General features: G+C 45.1%; 1 protein-coding gene across 1 annotated transcript in view; it reads left to right on the top strand.

Annotated features, from left to right (window-relative positions):
• Positions 1–20125, top strand: part of ATP11C (ATPase, class VI, type 11C) — a 66061-nt gene that overhangs the window by 40262 nt on the left and 5674 nt on the right. The window contains exons 10-29 of the mRNA XM_009997250.1: positions 653–717; positions 1292–1373; positions 1726–1876; positions 2695–2892; positions 3812–3973; positions 4188–4345; positions 5276–5347; positions 6132–6205; positions 6881–6984; positions 7559–7740; positions 8272–8535; positions 8888–9062; positions 9734–9836; positions 10878–11023; positions 11364–11423; positions 12435–12562; positions 14946–15081; positions 16827–16892; positions 17716–17819; positions 19397–19550. Of these exons, the coding sequence (XP_009995552.1) occupies positions 653–717; positions 1292–1373; positions 1726–1876; positions 2695–2892; positions 3812–3973; positions 4188–4345; positions 5276–5347; positions 6132–6205; positions 6881–6984; positions 7559–7740; positions 8272–8535; positions 8888–9062; positions 9734–9836; positions 10878–11023; positions 11364–11423; positions 12435–12562; positions 14946–15081; positions 16827–16892; positions 17716–17819; positions 19397–19550 (2584 nt within the window). The remainder of the gene's footprint in view (positions 1–652; positions 718–1291; positions 1374–1725; positions 1877–2694; positions 2893–3811; positions 3974–4187; positions 4346–5275; positions 5348–6131; positions 6206–6880; positions 6985–7558; positions 7741–8271; positions 8536–8887; positions 9063–9733; positions 9837–10877; positions 11024–11363; positions 11424–12434; positions 12563–14945; positions 15082–16826; positions 16893–17715; positions 17820–19396; positions 19551–20125) is intronic.

The following is a 20125-nucleotide window of genomic DNA, read 5'->3' as shown; positions in this document are numbered from 1 at the left end:
TTTACTGTCTTCTGCCATTCTGTGATTTGTTTAAGCCTTTCTTGGGGAAGTGGTGCAGGACCACCTGGTAACATTCGCCCCTGCTGATGGGGAACAAATTTACCAGGCAATTGCAGAGTTACTTGAGGGAAAGCAGAAATTTAAACATCAGAGTGTTTTGGGAAAATACAAGTGATTAACACTTATAAATGATCAAAACCAGTTGGCTGTCACTGGAGTGGTGCAGGTCTTGTTTCATGCTGTGCTGGATCTACCTAGACCCTGGAAGCAACAGAGTCATGGGTGGGCTATTCAAAAAGAAATAAAAACAAGAAGGAGCAAAATAAGCTGTTGGCTTTATTGGTGTCATTGATCAGCAGTGCTGGAATTGACAGGCTTTTGACACTTGAAATCAGGTTTTTCTATAAGTATTTCAAGATCTGAACATTTTGCACTTTTTCCTTAAAAGCCTTACTGAGAATCCCCTGTTAAGTTTGGAACTTTAAGCACCAAGAGTAGTCTATGTAAGATGAAATGGAGATATACCTACATAAAGAGAAACAAAACAATTCCAGTAATCAGATCTAAAGAACATCTGTTTAGCTTTCTAATCTATCTCTAAGTTATGAAGCAATTTGAATGTGGGGTGATGTGATACCACTTCTATATTTAGATCTTTGGGTCCTGAGAACCTGTTGCTGAAAGGTGCTACCCTCAAAAATACCAAGAAGATTTATGGTGAGCAGTTTTTATTATTGTTTAAATAGTTCTGAGAAATAATGGCAAATGTAGGTACTCCTCACTAAATCTAGAGAGGGAAAATACTTCTCTGCAGTCTGGCTGCCTGGGCTCCACAGCTGCCTTTGGTCTGCAAGCTGATTGCAAAGTTGACAGGCTGAAATTAAGAGATACTGTTACATCTGCAGTGCTGCCAAGCTGTGCAGGTTATGTTCATGCATCTGAGAAAGCTCTTCTCTTTGCTTGAGCTATGAAGAGTAGGGAATTTTTCCCAAATCCTCTGCTAGGTTCACAGTCCCAGCCAGTAATGATTGCAGGTGACAGCTCTTGCAGAAGACTGATGTTTTCTCTGACTGTATGTGATCTGTAGGCTCCTGCTCAGTGCTCTGGGATAAAAGCAATTACATTACTTAGCAGCCTCAGAGGTTTCTGTAGCTGAACAGTCCTTGGGTGATGCCTCTTACTTCAGCGGGGATTTGGGTTTCATGTAAACACCGGTGCCCCTTATGGCTAAATGTGAGCTGGGTCCCTCCTGGCTGTGGGTCCCTTATGAACCTACTTTGATACCCTGTAGGAGTTGCAGTCTACACTGGGATGGAAACAAAAATGGCTTTGAACTACCAAGGGAAATCTCAGAAACGGTCTGCTGTAGAAAAGTGAGTATTTATAGTGGGCAAAAATTAGGTAAATGCTGTTGGGTTTTTTATGGAGGATTTGTATAGAAATAATCCCCTAATCTGCTGCCTTTTGTTTCAGATGCTCTCTTGATTGCACAGAAAAATCTATTTTTGTTTAAGCCTATGTCTCAAGAAGCTGCATCACTTAGTCGCATTTTTTAATTTAAAAACAAAATTAAGAAATATTAAAATATATAAACTGACTCTGTCAAAGTCACTATTCTGTAATTCCCTCCTTAAAAAGAATGAAGTCTTGTTCCAGCCTATTTGCATGATTTTCTATATAATAATAGCTGCATGCATTTAAAAAAGAAATCTAATTTTTTTTCAGATCTATCAACGCTTTCTTAATAGTGTATTTGTGCATCCTGTTGAGCAAGGCTACTGTGTGCACCACTCTGAAATATGTCTGGCAGAGTAATCCATTTAATGATGAGCCTTGGTACAATGAAAAGACTAAAAAAGAGAAAGACACGTTCAAGGTAAGTGGATTTGTATTTTAGCACTTGCTCCAGCTTTACTTATTCTGACAGTTTTATTTAATCTGATGGTGTCTGCTGCCAGCCCTGTGAGTCCTGTTTGCTTGCTGGAAGTGCTGTTGTTTCCTTCAGACTCTCCTGCTGTTTGTGTTTCTTTCCTGTCAGTCTTGTGCCTGTGCATGGTGATGCTTGCGTGGAGCAGGGCAAAGAATAAATAAATACTATAAATTATAGAGATGAAGCAGCTGACTTAACCTGGATCCTTAACTGAACTGGAGCTGTCTTTTAGCCTTGAGTAGGTTAACTTAAATTGAGGCCATGTCAGCTAGCTGCTTAAACTTACTGTGACACAGGCAGTCAAGCCTGGAAGAGTTAGTATGAGTGTGTAGAAATCTGTTATTTGATGGCTTATTGAGTAAGACTTCCAGGGTTGTCCCTGCATCAGTTCTACCCCAGCCGTAGCTTGACTGGTCTCAAGCCACTTGCTCTTTCTTGCTAGTTACTTGAGATCAGAATGAGCCTGTAGCACTGTATTCTTAAGAGGAATATGCTCGAATAAAACATAGTTTTGGTCACTCTGAAGCAGGGAGATGTCCTCTTGTATTAGACCCTTGTAGATCTGCAGAAGACAGTGAGATTTTCTGCATCAAAGGAGAAAGAAATTTGGCTTTGTACCTCAGCTGGGTTCATTTTCAGGTTATATTTTTCCATTTAACCTTAGAAGGAAAGCTTTCTAAAACCCCTGTGGTGCTGGGGTACAGTGCCCTCGAGTTGTGCCCGACAGGCACACCCTGCAATGTCTTCTCCTCTTCCCATTGCAGGTCTTGCGGATGTTCACGGACTTCTTGTCATTTATGGTCCTCTTCAATTTTATTATCCCAGTCTCCATGTATGTTACAGTAGAGATGCAGAAGTTCTTGGGCTCCTTCTTCATCTCTTGGGACAAGGAGATGTATGATGAAGAAATAAAAGAGGGAGCATTGGTGAACACCTCGGATCTGAATGAAGAGCTCGGGCAGGTCAGAACATGCTCTGTGTTTGCATCTGCTTGGATGAAAATGGACAAAAATGTCCTCCTTGGTAGGAAACCTTTGTGTGGCAGTCACAGTCCCCTCAGGGCAGAGCTTCAGATGGTGTGGTGGCACTTTCCATTTAACGTGATTCTACTTGCTCTGTGAAATGGACAAGGTTATAAATAGTGCATGGAAGAGCAGGAATTGGGTCATGCCTGTTGTTTCCATATTGGGGAATTTCAGGCACAACACTATGCATGTCAGGGTGGTTTGCTTTCACTGCTTCAGTTAAAAATTAAAAATTCTCTGTTTCTTCAGGGATTCACAAAAATGTCTGCCCAGTCATCTCTCTGGGCACACAGTCACAGGCAGCTGTGCTGCTGCTGGCTTTGCTGGGGCCATTGGGCAACTCAGGATTCCCTTTCTGGTCTATGTCAGGAGAAGACTGAGTGTGGGATATGAGAAGTGCCTGCTGCTTTTTATTTTGCTTTAAAAAAACACACATCCATTTGGAGTAGCAATTATCTAATTTGAATAGCACCAAAATGCAGATCCCCCTAAGGAGGCAGCAGACCTGCAGCAGCTGTGTAAGTACTTGGAATTAGAGCTAAGGACCCAGTAAAGATGATGAAGGGAAAACTAAGAGCTTGGAAACAGATTTGGAGTCTTTGGGAGCTGCCCCCCTGCAACAGGCTGAAAAAGAAAGGAGCTGCTCTGAAGAGCAAAGTAGTAGAGCTGCCCAGTGGTGTAACTCCCGTGGGGCACCTGTGTGGTGTTGGAGGGCCAGGTTAGGACAGCAGCCAAGTACTCCCCAGCACTGGTACAGATGCACTGGAGTGCCCTGGCTGCTTTGGGTCTGGGGGGCTCCTTCCCAGGTGCATGGGGCTGGGGGTGCAGTGAGGCAGCCTGCCCTGCCCCCCCCCAGGTGGAGTACGTCTTCACGGACAAGACCGGGACCCTGACGGAGAACAGCATGGAGTTCATCGAGTGCTGCATAGATGGGCACAAGTACAAGGACTGCCTGTCAGAGGTGGATGGCTTCTCTCAGACTGATGGACCCCTCAAGAATTATGGCAAAGCAGAGAAGGTGAGAGATCGGCGTGTTGATGTCTGCTGGGATTTTGTGGCCAGCTCTGGGCTGGGTGAACAGAGCGGAAGCTGGGAGGGAGAACTGGGTTTGGTTTTAAAATCCGGATACACAAAGATCACAGCCAAGTGCTGTGAGGTGGGCTTGGTGCATGAAGCTGGTGAGGTGGCTTGGTGCATGAAGCTGGTAACGAGCCCTCCCTGACTCTGCCTAGAGCCGTGAGGAGCTGTTCCTGCGAGCCCTTTGCCTCTGCCACACCGTCCAGATCAAGGAAGCTGACCAGGTGGATGGGCTGATAGGACATCCAGAACGCAAATACACCTACATCTCCTCTTCCCCAGATGAAATTGCTTTGGTGAAAGGTGCAGAAAAGTAAGAATGTAATGATGTTGGGTTTTTAATTCTGTGTCTCTGGTGGGAGGGAGGTGAGGGTTACCAGGAGGTGATAGACACCTTTCCTAGCTGTGAAGCAGGAGCTCTCTCTGGGAAGCCCATTATGATACCAGTGCTGGGCCTGACCCACAGCCCTGTGAAGGCATGTGACCTGTGGTTTTAAATGAGCTCTCTGTAAAAGGGCTGCTCTGCAAAGGGTCTTCCCTGAGCAGCTTCTCAGGAGTCTGTGGTTTGCAGTCACCACTGAGAGCAGCCCCAAGGTGCAGCAGCACCTGGCTGGGGCAGAGACTCCTTTGTTAGAGTCCCCATGGCCAAGGGTTTTAGTACCAAGAAATGGAGAACAGTCACACACACATTGCAGCCAAATGGCTTCCTTGGCATGCAGTGGCAAAATAAGAAGATGGGTCACTTTTATCAGACCCACATTTTAATTGTGCCAAAGATGCTTAAGGCCAGGTTGTATAGGGCTTGGAACAACCTGATCCTAGTGGGAGATGTCCCTGCCTGTGACAGTGGGGTGGGGCTAAAGGATCTTTAAGGTCCTTTCCAATCCAAACAGTTCTATGTTTCTATGCTATTGCCAGCCCCTAGGTTTTAGATGGAGGCTGTTGCAGCTGTATATACTTGCACACGGCTTGTAAATTTGCCAGAGACCCAGGGGACTGTGTCCAGAGGCTCTTGGCGTCTGTGCCCAGCAGTGTTCAGTTCTCCAGGTCATGGGAGTGATGCCAGAACATCATAGCAGGCTCTGCATGGGGCAAGCAAACATCCAGCCAAGCTTTTTAGCTGGAGGTTGTTACGTTCTTTGCTCTCCTTTTCAGTACAAAAGGTGAAACAAGAATTTCGTTAATGTATAATATGTGCCAATGGGTGTTTTCAATGTTGTTCTGTCCTTTTGTTTATTGACAGGTATGGTTTCACTTTTCTAGGACTTGAAAATGATTTCATGAAAATACGAAACCAAAAGAATGAAACTGAGATGTAAGTGCTGCAGGGAGCACTGAGGAATGGGGCTGCTAGTGCTGCTCCAGCTCCCGCCCAGCTTGGTTGAGTTTGGTCAATGTGGCCAACCTGGCAAGGCCCAAACTGTCCCATGCTGACCTGCCCAAAAACTCCTCACCTTTTTACAAAGTGCAGCACAGCCAGGTGCAGGCAGGAAGGCTTGCTTGCAAAATCTGTTGGTTTCAGTGATGTCTAAATTCAGGTCCCTGGAGTGTCAGCTGTCCCTCACATGTCCTTCATCTGTGCCCAGCTGTGCAGATGGCTCTGGGGTTCCTGGGATCGTTCCTGACCTTACAGACAGTGCCTGGGCCTCACAGCAGGATAACTAAGCCTAAGCTGCATGATATGTAACTATTTCTCTTCCCAAGCTGAAAATAATGACATTTTACTGCATACTGGCTGCTCGTGGGACATCTGAGACCTAATCCTAGTGCTTCCCGAGAACTTGCCTTCACAAGCAAGTCTCACTTCTTACTCCCCTTATGGGGAAGCTTCTTAATTTCAGTGCTAGAGCCTGTGCCCCTGTCCAGCCCAGGTCTCAGGGTGCTGCTGGGCACCCTCAGCCTCACCCTCCTGCTCACAGCAGCACTGGAGGGTTTTTTTAGTCCCATTTTCTTCTGCCATAGCTGTAAAAAGTACATTGCCCAGTGGGTCCTGCCACTTGTAAGTTGTATTGATTTTTCCTGCTCATTGTTAGTGATTTTCTGTCTTAAACAGTTATTTTTCTCTTACTGAATCTAAACTCTATTTTTCTTTTTCAAAGGTACCAACTTCTCCATGTGTTGAACTTCGATCCCGTCCGCCGCCGTATGAGTGTCATTGTGAGAACCACCACGGGTACAGTTAAAACACGTTTCTGAACTCCCATACACTCTGTACAAATACAAAAGGTGTCCTCTTGAGTCCTGCACCTAGTGTGTAGAATGCCAGGCTAAACTGTTAGGTTTTCTAAGCTGGTCTGATTAACTTCTGTACTGGGTCTGGTTGAGATAGTTAATTTTCCATACAGCAGTGCTGGGGGCCAGCAGCAGGTAAAGGGAGAGGTCAGGAACAGAGAGCCATGGAGACATCCCTGCTTGCTTTGCTCCAGCCTGGAGGTGCTAGTACAAAGGGGAAGATCTGAGACCTTTTCCTGAGCAGGATGGGTTTTCATGGGGATTGCAGACAAAAATTCAGGAGTCACCATCCTTCTCAAATGTCAGTCCTGTAAGGTGTGGGACGCTGGTTTTTTTACTCTCTCTGAAAAGATTGGCAAGGCTTTTTAAACAGGGAAAAATAAACTGCTTTGTCCAGGCTGTCACGGAAAGCTTGATCAGAGGCAGGTAGGGACAAGAAATGTTGCAGCCTGAGGTCAAACAAGGCTTTACACAAGTTGTTGTGAGGCCATTTTGGTAAGCAACAAGGCTTCTAGCAGTTTCTTCTTTAGCCCTGCCAGATTTCCTCCCTCTGCATCATTTGCTGGCTCTTTCTATGGCTTGTGAAGGTTATAAACTATTTATGATTTGCTTTTAGGAAAGTTGCTTCTCTTCTGTAAAGGAGCAGATTCCTCTATTTTTCCAAGGGTCCAGCAAGAAGAAATCCAACAAATAAAAGTCCACGTGGACCGCAACGCTATGGTGAGCACGCAAATGAAATTTGGCTGGCTCCTAGGGTCAGGAAAGTCTTATTCCCAAAATAGGGATGTGACCTTGCTTTGGAGGAAAGTGTTGAAAATGAGTGTCACTTCACATTGCTTTGAAGCCAGGCTTCTTTCCTTTTCTGTTTCTTTGGCTTCTAATGTTTATTTCACTTTTGATATACTTACGGTCTCTGCCATAGTTGTCACAGCATCTCTCCAGCAAGTTAAAAATAGAAATAACAATATCAGGCTTTTTTCTCTGGTGAGAGATGTGTCCGGTCCCAGCTTGGGGGACACCTGGTCCCCAGTCTCCCTGCTGGATGCACACTCTCAGCTCTGGTCTTTCTCTGAGTTTCCCTCTGCAATATTACATGCAAGTAATAAGCATAACCGTGGTTACTCTGATGGGAAGAACAGAAATTGGTCAAGCCAGTAAATTGTCATTGCCATCAGGGTCAGTACTGACAGCAAGCACTGATGGTGGAGAAAAGCACTAATCCTGAAGTGAGGAGCTGCAGAAAATCTGGTTTTAGGCCAATTGTCCAGTTTCTTTTCCTTTCTCCCCCCCCCAGGATGGCTACCGAACGCTCTGCGTGGCGTTCAAAGAGCTGACTCAAAAGGAGTACAACAGAATTGACAGACAGCTGAGTGAAGCCAAGATGGCTCTGCAGGACAGGGAGGAAAGGATGGCGAAGGTTTTTGAAGACACAGAAGCAGACATGCACTTGATTGGTGCTACTGCTGTAGAAGACAGGTAAAGAGATGATCACTGACATGCTGGGATGTGTGGTTTCTCCTCAACACTGCACTGTGGCCCTGACTCTCTGTGGTGGGACTGAGCAGCCAGGCAGATGCTGGAAGTGTCCAGGGTGATTAATTACTCCGTGGCACAGCCCATTACACAGTACCCTAGTTGCTAAAATGGGCCAGTGTAGTAAGAAGTAGGATTTATTAATGAAACTACAGAAGCACTCATGCTTTTAGAGAGTGGTTTAAGCATGCAGTGTTAATTTGCACATCAAAACAAAGTCAGTTTTGCATGAAGTTGTAGTAACTGTGAGTAAATTAAACTCTTGACTCAAGTCTCACAGTATAAAGCAATGATTTATTGTCTGCAAATAAAACATTGAGATTGATGACTTCTAATCCTTATTCCTGTGGCAGTGGTCTCTCCAGCACGGGGGAAATCAGTTAACTTCTCTTGGGCTGGTATTTCCTTTTTGCAAAATAAGGGTTCTATGGGATAAGCATGGACTGAGGAGTGATGTTTTGCTTCTGCTCACAGGCTGCAGGAGCAGTCGGCAGAGACGATCGAGGCTCTTCACGCAGCTGGCATGAAGGTTTGGGTGCTGACAGGAGACAAGATGGAAACTGCCAAATCCACCTGCTACGCCTGCAGGCTCTTCCAGACCAGCACGGAGCTGCTGGAGCTGACGGTGAAAACAGTGGGTGAGAGTGAAAGGAAGGAGGATCGGCTCCATGAGCTGCTGATGGAGTATCATAAAAAGCTGATTCAGGATGTTCCCAAAAACCGAGGAGGCCTGAAGAGGTGAGTGAGCAAGAGGACCCAGCTCCTGAGCCTTTTGGGATGGGGATGCAAAGTTGCTAGAGACACAGGACCATGCTGTGGCCCTGGGGCCTGGCTGCTGGCAGGCACTGGGGCCAGCTCCTTCACTTTGCTCATCATCTCCAGCATTAATTGGTTTGGAACTCAACTACTCAGTTCCCTTAGCAAAGGGCACGTGTTGAATCCAAGCTTTTAAAGATTGCTAAGCTCCCCCAAGGGGATGCAAAGAAGATGAATGCAAAAGCAGCTTATTTTTCACTAGGATGATACAAACTGCTAGACTGACTTCTCAGAGTTTGACTCTATTTCAAATGTGTTCCTTGTTGTGTCCCAGAAGCTGGACGTTGACCCAAGAATATGGCCTGATCATAGATGGCTCGACACTGTCACTGATACTCAACCCTTCTCAGGACTCCAGTTCTAGTAACTACAAAACCATATTTCTACAAATCTGCTTGAAGTGCACTGCAGTCCTCTGCTGCAGAATGGCCCCTTTGCAGAAAGCACAGGTATTTACTCTGCTTTTAACCATCTGAAGCACATCATTAGGTGACACCATGCTCTTTTAATCAACCATCTGGGTCTTTACCTGATCATCTTAATCAGCCAGGACTTCTTCAGGCTGTCTTTAAGCCCCATCTGATCTTCAGAGTGTGATAGAAATTATCCATTCTTTCAAATCTGTATGTAAAGCCTTTGTTTAATATGCTTGTGGGAATCTACAAGCCCAAGCTAATTGGAAATAAATAAAAAACCCTGTTTGTTTTTTTCCTTTCCAAATTTGTCAAGAGGAGTCCGTGACTTCCTCAAACCAGCTGGTGGTATCCAAGCCTGATAAGTGGCAAGTTTCTGCCCCATGGGAGGGTTTCTGGGTGGGGGGGTTTCCTGCCACTGACATGCCTGAGAGGTCCCATCTTTGTGAGAGTAGAGTCTGGCAGAAGGGAAGGGTGGGATGCTGGGATTTGTTTTTAAATACTCTCTTTCAACCTTGTGTAGCTGGATCTTGGCTTTTGCTCTGGTTGGTGACTGCAAGGGAAATAACAAGGGGTTTCATTAATCTGAACTCTCCAGGCATCATGGTGCTGCTCTGAAAGCCTGGTTGCTTCCTGGGGGCTCTTGCAAGTGGGACAGATTTTTACTGCATTCTTGGTTTCTGTTGTCCTTCTGAAAATCTTCTCAGATCGTGCGAATGGTGAAGAGCACAAAAGGGAGCCCCATAACACTCTCCATAGGGGATGGTGCAAATGATGTTAGTATGATCTTGGAAGCACATGTTGGAATAGGTGAGTATTTCTGCTTGTACATGGCTAAACTGATCCCGCTGGAAAACACAAAGTCTGCTGTTGCTTTCCTTGGAGCCAGGGTTTGATTCCAGCTAAATGTTTGGGGTCATCACACACTGCTCACCTTTGACAGTACCACTGTCTTTATCAGTGATAGACTGCAGATGGTGTTCAGAAACTTCAAGGCCAAATTCAAGGTGCTAACAGTTGCTTGCTGGTTAGAAAAATAAAAGGCTCAAGTAGCAAACTGGTGGGTTATTCCTGGCAGCTGTTGCAAAGGCAGTTTAATGAAAATATCTGAATTTACTAAGACTCTGGTTGCAGCTGCTGGTAACTCAGCACTGAGGACCCACATGTGTTTCCAGGGGTGAATGCTCAGTGATGTGTCTGCCCTGTCTGTCTAACTGACATCAGGCTGGAAACCATCCTCCTTCCTGCAGATTGGTGTCAGAGATATGGGAAATACTGGAGACTTTTGTAATACTGCTAAAGAAGAGTTGCTGGAAGAGAAAGGGCAGCCTGTGTGGCTGTTGGAAATGCCCTCTGATGAACAAGGTCCCAGTGCAGTTCATTTGGATATGGCTTTTGAGTGAACAGAAGTGTCTTTCTTGAGCTCTGTGGGAATGTCTGGAGGGGCTGAGTACTTGCAATGAAATAACTAGGCTGGGTGAGATGTGGGCAAGCCTGTGGGGAAACCAATTCCTTATCTTTTATCAGGTTTGCTTAGATATTCTTTGCCACACTCTTACACAGAACTCAGAGCAACCTAAATATAGCTTAAAAACTCCAGAGGCAGGTCTGAATGTTATGGAGCCACAACCATGCCAAGTTCTGCAGCACTTCTGGGTTTTGCTCTCCTGGGGCACTCGAGAGGGAAATACAGCCTTTGTCATGCCTGGAGACACTGAGTTATGAGAACAAACTTAGTAGGTAGCATTGATCCAAATTCCAGTCCCTTTGGGATTAGCCATTTGTCATAGCATTGGTCCAAATAATTCGAGTCCCTTAGGGATTAACCCCTTGCTGTGTTTGTGTCTCCAGGTATAAAAGGCAAAGAAGGACGACAGGCTTCCAGGAACAGTGACTATGCTGTGCCAAAGTTCAAACATTTAAGAAAATTGCTACTAGCACATGGGCATTTATATTATGTGAGAATAGCACACCTTGTACAGTATTTCTTCTATAAGGTAAGGCGGTGTGTGCAGCTTGTTTCTTTGTTTACAATAAAAAAGCTTAGTGAACAGGAAAAAAAATGTATTGTTCTGTGGCTCTGCTTTCCTTCCCTAGAATAGGCTGCGGGGCAGTTACAAGCAGAGCTTACAGGGGAATGTCAGCATGACTTCTGTTGTGACTTCTCCAGACACCAAGAGCTCACTGAATTAGTTCTGTGTTTGGTAGCAAACAGTACCCTAGTTTGTGTGATACTGTAATAGCAGATGCTAATGTCTGATAACTGGAAAAATTATTTTGATTTATATTGAAAAGTCAAGTGCTTCCCTGCTAATACTTTGTCTTCTGTTTCCCTAGAACCTTTGCTTCATTTTACCACAGTTTTTATACCAGTTCTTCTGTGGATTCTCACAGCAGGTAACATCCAGCAACATGTCTATAGAGCCAAGATAAAAAACAAGTGGCACAATGAGGCTTCTCAGCAGAGACTTTTGGTGTCCTGTTCCTTTCTCACCTCACTTTAGAGGGCAGTAGGAACTGACCTTGTTGCTCAGCACCATATCTGGAGCACAATGTTTTTGAGACATGTAGCTGAAAAGAAGTAAATCTGTTGTCTTTCCTCTCCCATCCACCAACCATGGACACCTTCCAAAAGTAGCCAGGCAGGGGTTTAGCTGGTTTGTCAGCACCTGGTTTTGCTACTTTTACTTATCATAAGAGAAAAAGTTTTCAGAGACGTCCTGATCTTTTCTCCTCTGCAACATTTCCCTGCATTAAAGGGGTCTCTTTAAAGGAAGAACAATTTGTTCTTTTATGACAGCCTTTAAAAAAAGACACATGATGCATGTCAGCAGAGACTTGCTTAGTCCAGGTGAGCCTTGGGAAGACAGATCTGTGTGGCAAGTGGGTTCATGTGCTTAGAGAGGAAAGCTTTGGCTTTTGTGTCACCTTACAGGCTTTTCTGTCTGTTGGGACTGAAAAGTTAATCGTAAGGAAGAGTAAATGATAATTCTGCTCATCTCTGCAGAACCACTTGCCTTTTTTTAAAAAAAAAAAGCAGCAGCCATAGTTCCTCTAAAGCAGTCTAGTCTTTAGAGTCACAGGAGACATCAAGTATATTAATAGAAACAGCAGCACAAGAGCAGCTACAGAAAAGCTGTGATAAGGGCGTTGCATCATGTTTTGCTGGAGATGAGACCAGGCAGTTACAGAGCTTCTTGGTGGTAGGAGCAGGGTCCTGGCCATGCAGCCTGCAGGTGCTTGGGCCACAGCATTGCCCTGTCACGTGGAACTGTCCCATGTGGCTGTGACAAAGGGATGAATCTGTAGAGCATATATGAAGACAAGAGCTAGAAACTTTAAAAGTCTCACCACAAAAAAGATTTAAAGTGTAATTCATCTCATTTTACTTTTCCTTCCTCTTTTAAGCCACTGTATGATGCTGCTTACCTTACCATGTACAACATCTGCTTCACATCACTGCCTATCCTGGCTTACAGCCTCCTGGAGCAGCACATCAGCATCGACACGCTGACCTCAGATCCTCAGCTCTACATGTAAGTGTCACTGGACTGCTAAGAACCCCCACAACTTGGTTAACCTTGGTTGAAGTTGTGCTGGTGCAGGAGTGTAAGCAAATGTCCTTGCCCTGTGTTGGTGATGGGGTCACCACGAGCTGCAGAAAAGGCTGTTTCTGTTCCTCCTGCTGCTGCATTAGAGCTGAGCAATGCCCTATTTACTGCCTGTTTCTGCTTATTTATGCTCTCTAACAGTATCTGGTCTAGCAAATTGCACTGTGGTGTCTAAAAAAAAAAAACCTGTAGGTGGAATTCTTCATCTGTGAGAAAAATCAAGCTGAGAGTGTGGCTGGACCATTCATTCACGTTAGCTTTGAGCCAGGCAGCATGAGGCAATCACATGATAGAGTATGTAATGGATGGAGGGGAGCTCTAGCTTTCAGGAGGAAAAAAGGTCCATTCATTTTTAGAAAGATTGAATGTTCCTGAAGCCCTGCTCAGGCAGGTAGTTTCTCATCTGGTTTAAATGGATATCCTTACCCAGGCTCCCCTTCCACAGGGGGCCAGATCCTCATATTGGATCCTATTACTGGGAAACTCTGCTCTTCTATCCACGTGCTCAGTTTTCTGCCACGTTGGCCTTGGAAAGGACAGTTTGAGAGGAGACTGTCTCTCTCTGCTGGTTGTTTTTTCTCCTTTCTTGGTTGCAATAGGGAGAGGGCCCAAACTCCCATGGAAACAGATGCTTCCCATCTTCCTCTGCCCCTACCCACATGCTTGGGAGGAGCCCTTCAGCAAGACTAAGGAAGATGCTCAAGTCAGTGCCCTGTGCAAGCCCTGTCACCATTGTTCAATGTTCCTCAGCCATAAAGAAGCTCTGTATGACAAAGCTGTGCTTGAACCAAGAGTGATGCCTTTGCAGAGACAGCAAATGAAATTAGCAGATGCCTAAAGACATGCTATGGAAGTTGCTTTAGGTATAAAAAAATCAGCAAATGCAACAAGAGCTGTAAGGCTAGGAAGAGGGTATTGGTACTTTTGAAATAAGTACTCAGATCCTTGATTGACTAATCTGTTTTCCTCCACTTGTATGGCAAAAGGCCACTGCAGGTATTTTTAAATAAATTGGTAATTGAATATTATGTGACAAAGAGCAATACCAGCAGGACCCTGTGCAAATGCCTGGTGGGGGGTCTGATCTCTGAGGTCTGTCTAGTGAGGGAAAACAGATTAATTGTGCAGGCAGCAGCTTCAGTTTGAATATTCATGACTGTGCATGTGCTGCTGAATGCAGAACGGCTGCTGTGCCTGTGCTGTGGGAAGCCCTGAGTTGCTGCAGTGCAGATCTCTAGTCTGAGGTGCTGGAAACAGCCTGTTTGCAACAAGCACTGCAGGATGTCCCTGGGAAAGCAAAACAGAGGTTGCTGTGAGGAAGTTGGTTGTATTTTCTCTCCTTGCAATAAAACGTACTTGGTCTGGTTCATCCATCCTCCTTGCTCATCCCCCAGACTGCAGTGTGTTAGAGCATTGTCACTGCATCATTGTGCATAGGATTTAGTAGGGTTTTGGTTTGGAAACTGCAGTTACAGGAGCTCAGCACCACATGGTGTGTCTTGCTGAAAATGGAGGTGTTCCTTTCATAGGAAGACAAATGAGAAGAGAATGGGGATTTTTGGTTTTGCCATAAGCATGCTCTTATTCCCCCAACCATCTTCAAATTTATAAAGAAAGTAATCTGAAAAGTTAACGATGCAGGAAACATTTTTGTACTCCCTCCTGCCCTGCTGGCCACCCTCTGCTCCTCAGGCTTTGCCTATGGTCTGTGCAGTGCTCTCCCTCTAGAACTTCCCATGGCTGCTGCTGCATCTGTGCCAGAGCCTCCTGCTACAACCTCCCTGTTAAAAACACCCACCAAACCATTCAGGAAGTTATTTTCAGCCTGTGCAGAACAGCACCACTTCCAGGAATGGGACTTGTAGGGGTTTGCTTAAAGAGGGAGTTGTTGCATTCAGCTAAAAGAGGGAAGCACACTATGGATTTGCTGCATTCTGTGTGGCTTTTCTTGGGCATTGCCCTGGTTTTAAAATTAATTTTAGATACCTTGGACTATGAGGGGGCTGCAGAGAAGACTCAGGACAGTGCTACAGCTGTTTGTTTGGGCTGCCTTGGGTTTTCGTCCAAGTTACCTAGAGGAGAAGGACAAAACTAATTAAGGTGGTGAGCCTCTTATGATTTCTCCTGCCCAGCAGCTGCATATGGCAGGTGCTGTTTATGTCCTGTGGGCTGGCAGGTATTTGTTTTCTACTTCCTTGTCTCCTAGAGCAAGGGCTGTCTCCAAAGCCTGTGGATTTGTGGCTGCAAGGGGCTCTGCAGTGTATCCTAAACGTGATGGTGATTTTCTTGTTGCTCTGTCTCTTGGCAGGAAGGTTTCAGACAATGCAATGCTGCAGTGGAGGCCGTTCCTCTACTGGACCTTTCTGGGCGCCTTTGAAGGACTCGTGTTTTTCTTTGGGGTTTATTTTCTTTTTCAAAATTCATCACTGGAAGATAATGGAAAGGTAAGGCCACCAAAAAAAGGAAGAGAAAGACGAGTGTTTCTTTGTGCACTGCCTCTTTGATACACCTGGCAGGGAACATCTACATGCTTAATCTGTCCAGTGTCTTGAGTCTTGTCCAGCAGTGTAGCCTTGCTTATGGTGTGATGCTGCAGCAAATGCTTGAAATAAAACCTTTACAAATCACCATGGAAACAGGGCAGAGCTGGTAATACTCACTAGGTAAAATAACTAATCTTACACACAGCTTTATTCCAACCCAGTGAGGACAGAGCTCTTCCACTCTTCTGTGTGGCCTCAGGGCAGGACTAGTGTCTGTCCTTCCCACCAGTGCATGATATTTGGGATGTCTTCAGCAGGTTGTAAGTGACTGAATTATCCCACCTTGAGGAGATGTTGCTTGTTCACTTGGATGTGGTGCAGGGCTGCTTGCACACTGCTCCTGCTCAGGGAAGTGATCTTGGTGCTAGAGGAAGGAGGCTGGTGCTGGGAGAAGGCTGGCAATGGGATTTGGGTGTTTCAAAGCCAGCAGAAGTCAGCACCACTGGCAGAACCAACAGGCTCCTCCTGCTGTCTGCTTGCTGGTGACTCTTGTGTTGGAACAAGCATTTGTATCCCCACGGGGGTGAGGTGTGGGTGCTGCCTCGGGTTCATTCACACAGAAAGAGGGGGAATTAAATTGATTTATTTTTGCTTGCTGAGTACAGAGCAAAGCACTAGTGCAGTGTGGCTGCCACACGGGTGGTGGCCTGGGCTCAGGACACTTTCCCTAGTTGAGCACATGATGGGCTTGGTTGGTGCAAAGCTTTTTTACACCATCACTTGTGACCCTTGAAAATCCTTTAGATTTATTTTTTAGCAGTTACATTTGAGAGAAGCTGATGAAACTTATGTGTGTATATGCATATGTTGCATCAATGCCAACATTTATGGCCCCAGCTCTCAGTAGTAAAGTCCCTGTATTTATTTAGTGCTTTTCTGTTTTTGTAGCCATTCTGGTTGTATTTGAATAAAACATGAAGCACTAGTATGTTCCACAAATGCCTTAAGAGGCCAAATCAATGAGGCACTAGTATGAGATCCATGGTTATGTCCTGTTTTGTTAATGCTTATACCTGTAAGAACTGCTACCAGCAATTGTTCATAGTATCCGTGTATGTTTGACTCCTTTTTCGCTCCTGTTGACTTCAGGTTTTTTTGCATTTTTTGAAAACTTTTACATTTCACTTTCTGTTTTAATGTATGCATTCAGGTCTTGACAGCCTTTGGTAAGCATCCCTCCCATTCATTGCCATAGTTGGGATTTATATACAGTATCTGCTTTTCTTTGTCATGCGTAGTCACTAGTACCCACAAGCCAAACCAGATGGAAAAATACCTGTTGGTGTGTTCTGCAAATGGGACTGAAACGAGGTGATGAGCAGAGGTGTGTTGTGAGAAAGCAGAAACTGAGTAAATTACCAAGAGTTATGCAGGTGGTCCAATGACTTGTGTTCTTGATTGACTTTGCTGTTAGTAGGAGGTTGTGCCTATCACCATCCCAGCCCTGGGTGCCCCGTCCGTGTGGCACTGCATGGCACAGGGTAGTGTAGCAGCAGTGAGTCTCTCCCAGCATCTGTCCCCTGTAGCTGGTGCTCTATCCCATCCTTGCCCTCCTGTTCCTGCTTGCACCCCTGTCCCCATTGTCCTTCTCGGCCTCTCCGAGGAGATGGACCGAGGTGCCTGTGGCAACATAATGTGTTTTTCAGGTTTTTGGGAACTGGACCTTTGGGACGATTGTTTTCACCGTGCTGGTGTTCACCGTCACGCTGAAGGTCAGACCCTTCCTTCCTTTTTCTGGTGCTTATTATTTGCAGTCACTTTCCAATGCATGTGTGTGTGTGCTGTGAAATCTTGCAGTAAATGTGTTGAAGGTGAAATTTCTATTAATGTTTCCCACCACACTTCAATCTTCTTTCATAGAGGCAGAACCTGCCTGTTGATGGCTGTCCTTTCTGTAGTCTGAGGACTGTGTTCCTGGGCTGTGCTGGTCTGTATGTGTTTGTTTTGGTTACATTGTTTTCCTATTTTCTGCCCTCATTTGAGAGCCCCAGTTGATTACAGTTAACTTCTTCCCACACTTTCACCCCTCGGCGTTCAGTTCCAGCAGGAGGAGAGGAACAATGAAGCACTGGGGTTGTCCACCTTGTTTCAGACACTACTGAGCACTGGAGGGATCACAAAATCACATCTGTCAAATAATAACAGCAAATCTGATTTGTTTTGTGGAGCTTTCCGGAATGAACCCTTTGCATAAGACCTTACAAAAGGTTCTTTTGTGTTTGCTTTGGGACAGCAGGTGGTGACAGGAGGCAATTACAGTCCCAGTAACCTTTAGACATTTCTTTCCTTGTAGCATCAGAGGTTGCATCAAATTTATTCTGTTAAGAAGTGTCACTTACAATTAGAAACTAGCTGTTTCCTTGTTGCCCCTGTGCCAGCCTGGAGATACTGAAAATGTTTTCCCTGGTGGACATATGCAGAAGTAGCTGTTTGGACAACCTTCAGTCTGACTGAAAGCAGTCTGAAATGTCATATAAATAGACTCAAATGCACTCTGCATCTAATGCCTGTTCTGTTCTTTTTTTACTCACACAGCTGGCATTAGATACCAGATTCTGGACATGGATGAACCACTTCGTGATTTGGGGCTCTCTTGCCTTCTATGTGTTTTTCTCGTTCTTTTGGGGAGGAGTTATTTGGCAAGTACCTTTTCTTCTTTCCATGGGGCTTTCCTAGAGGAATGCCCAGTGCTGGTTTTTGGGGGATGTGGCTCCAGCATCCTCTCAGTTGGGCTATCCAGAGATTCATAGATGGCAAGGTGTGTGTAGCCATGCTCCTTTCGCTCTTGGAGAGGGAAGGGATAACATCTCCATCCAACCCCTACTACAAGCTGGTGCTGGAAGAGGGCTTGTTGCATGATGAGGTGTGTTAGAGGAGGCCTGTCAACCTACCAAAGGGGTGGCCGGAAAGCATGTAATGACCTGGTCACCATCCAGGTGAAGAGCTTTGGCCAGAGGTGGTTTGCTCTTCTGCCAGCAGGGACTTTTCTGGTGCTGAAGCTCTTAGAGGTTCTGGGTAAATATTTCAGGATCTGTTTGTGCATGTGGATGGGAAACAGGAGAAGTTGATGGTGGAAAGAAACACAGTGATACAGAAAAAAAGGAAGAAGGGCAAGTTGGATGGGGCTTTGAGCTGCCTGGTCTAGTGGGAAGTGTTCCTGCCCATGGCAGAGAGGTTGGAACTAGATGATCTTTCAGGTCCCTTGCAACCCAAACCATTCTATGAACGGATGAGGCAGATGCAAAGCAAGAAGACCCAACACTCTGGGTCAGCCTAAAAGGGAGAAATAAGCAGGAGAAGGTGCAGATCCTGCTGCTGAAATCCTGGATCTGACTAGAAGTAATTATTACTGATTTTCCTGCAACCAGGATTTTAGGCTTAATGTCTTGCAAAAGCAGGCAAGCAATAGAGCATTACAAATACTAACAGTTTTCTATTTCCCATGCTGGAGTAGATGTTCATGCAGACATTCACAGCAGACAGCATCTCCTAGTTTACCTTTGCTTTCCTGTGGGCTAGTGCCAGGGGTTATTGGCTAGATCCTTGACCCAGCAGCCTGCTAATAAAAGATGAGGAACTGATTTAAGTATTTTAACTGGGGGTCATGGGCTTTCCCTGTTCATCATTCCTGAACAACAGTTTCAGATCTGCAATCTAGCCAGATCTCTATGCTGAAATGTGAATTTTCTACTGGTGTGTTCAACTTGCAGAGCTCAATATTTTTTAATTAATGCTAAGCAGCAACTGCTTTGGGATGCTTGTCATCAGTTATTTACGAGATGTTTTTCAGAAGCATCTGTCTGTTCCCCTCCATCATCAAGAGAGGGAGAAAGATGCAAATAACCTTTTGGGACTTATTTCCACCATCAAAAGCAAACCAGAAGCTATAGCAAATTCCAAAGTTGAAATAAAATTATCTGGTTTGGATAAGGTGAATAGTTTTGCTTTCAGATAGTAGCAAAATTCAAACCCCTCCCAACCTTGTAATGAAGCAGATGTGGAAGATGCAAAATCCATGGTGTAACAGTTCCCCAGAACTAGTGCAGATAAAGAGAGGAGATGGGGGAAGAATGGACAGTGTGCTTCTGTGCAGGCTGTATCCATGTCCCTCTGAAAGAGAGGCATTACTGCTGATGGTTTGCTCTAAATCTGCATTTGATAGACCTCCTTGGGAAGGTCATATTAACCAGAATTTATTTTATTCTTTCTTTTTCAGGCCTTTCTTGAAGCAGCAAAGAATGTATTTTGTATTTGCCCACATGCTGACTTCTGTTTCCACGTGGCTGGCAATAATTCTCCTGATCTTTATCAGCCTTTTCCCAGAAATTCTTCTAATAGTTTTAAAAAATATAAAAGAGAAAAATCATCAGGTAAGGAACATGATGATGCATCATGTAGTAATTTTAGGGAGACCTCTCTTAAGCACCAGATGAACCTGTAACAGTACCATGTACCGTTCATGTCTTGAGGAAGGCTTTCCAGAGTCTTGTCTTACTCTTTCACATGCCAGAAATGTCAAGAAGCTCATCTAAAATTACTGCCTAGATGATCTGTAGTGAGGAGAGAGACTCAACCCATGCCTTTCCTTAGTTACCTTCACTAGCTGGAAACCTGTTGTCTCATAAAATACAGTAACTCTTTTCCAACCTGAGATGGTCTTCAAAGCTACCAAATTGTGTCCTGGGAAAAAAAAAAAGCTGCTTGTTTTTTTGTCAAAGAAAAGACTCATGATATTCCTCTTGGGCCTGTTGTCAGGTGCAGGGGGACCAGGACCAGGTCTTGTCACATCTGCCCACACCTCAACTGTGGCATTAGCCTGTGGTGCTCTCCTCGAAAGCGAAGCTGGTTTCTGAACAGCTTTCCTCTGTTGCTGAGCTGGAGGGCTCGTTTATAAGTGCAGACCACCTCCTAGAAGTTTTTTTGCTCCTGCAAATGGTGAATGCCA

This window comes from Chaetura pelagica, unplaced genomic scaffold (assembly GCF_000747805.2).
Source record: "Chaetura pelagica isolate M959 unplaced genomic scaffold, ChaPel_1.0 scaffold344, whole genome shotgun sequence".
Taxonomy (NCBI): domain Eukaryota; kingdom Metazoa; phylum Chordata; class Aves; order Apodiformes; family Apodidae; genus Chaetura; species Chaetura pelagica.
The sequence above is the reverse complement of the archived record's forward strand: the minus strand, read 5'-3'. Positions and strand labels throughout refer to the sequence as shown.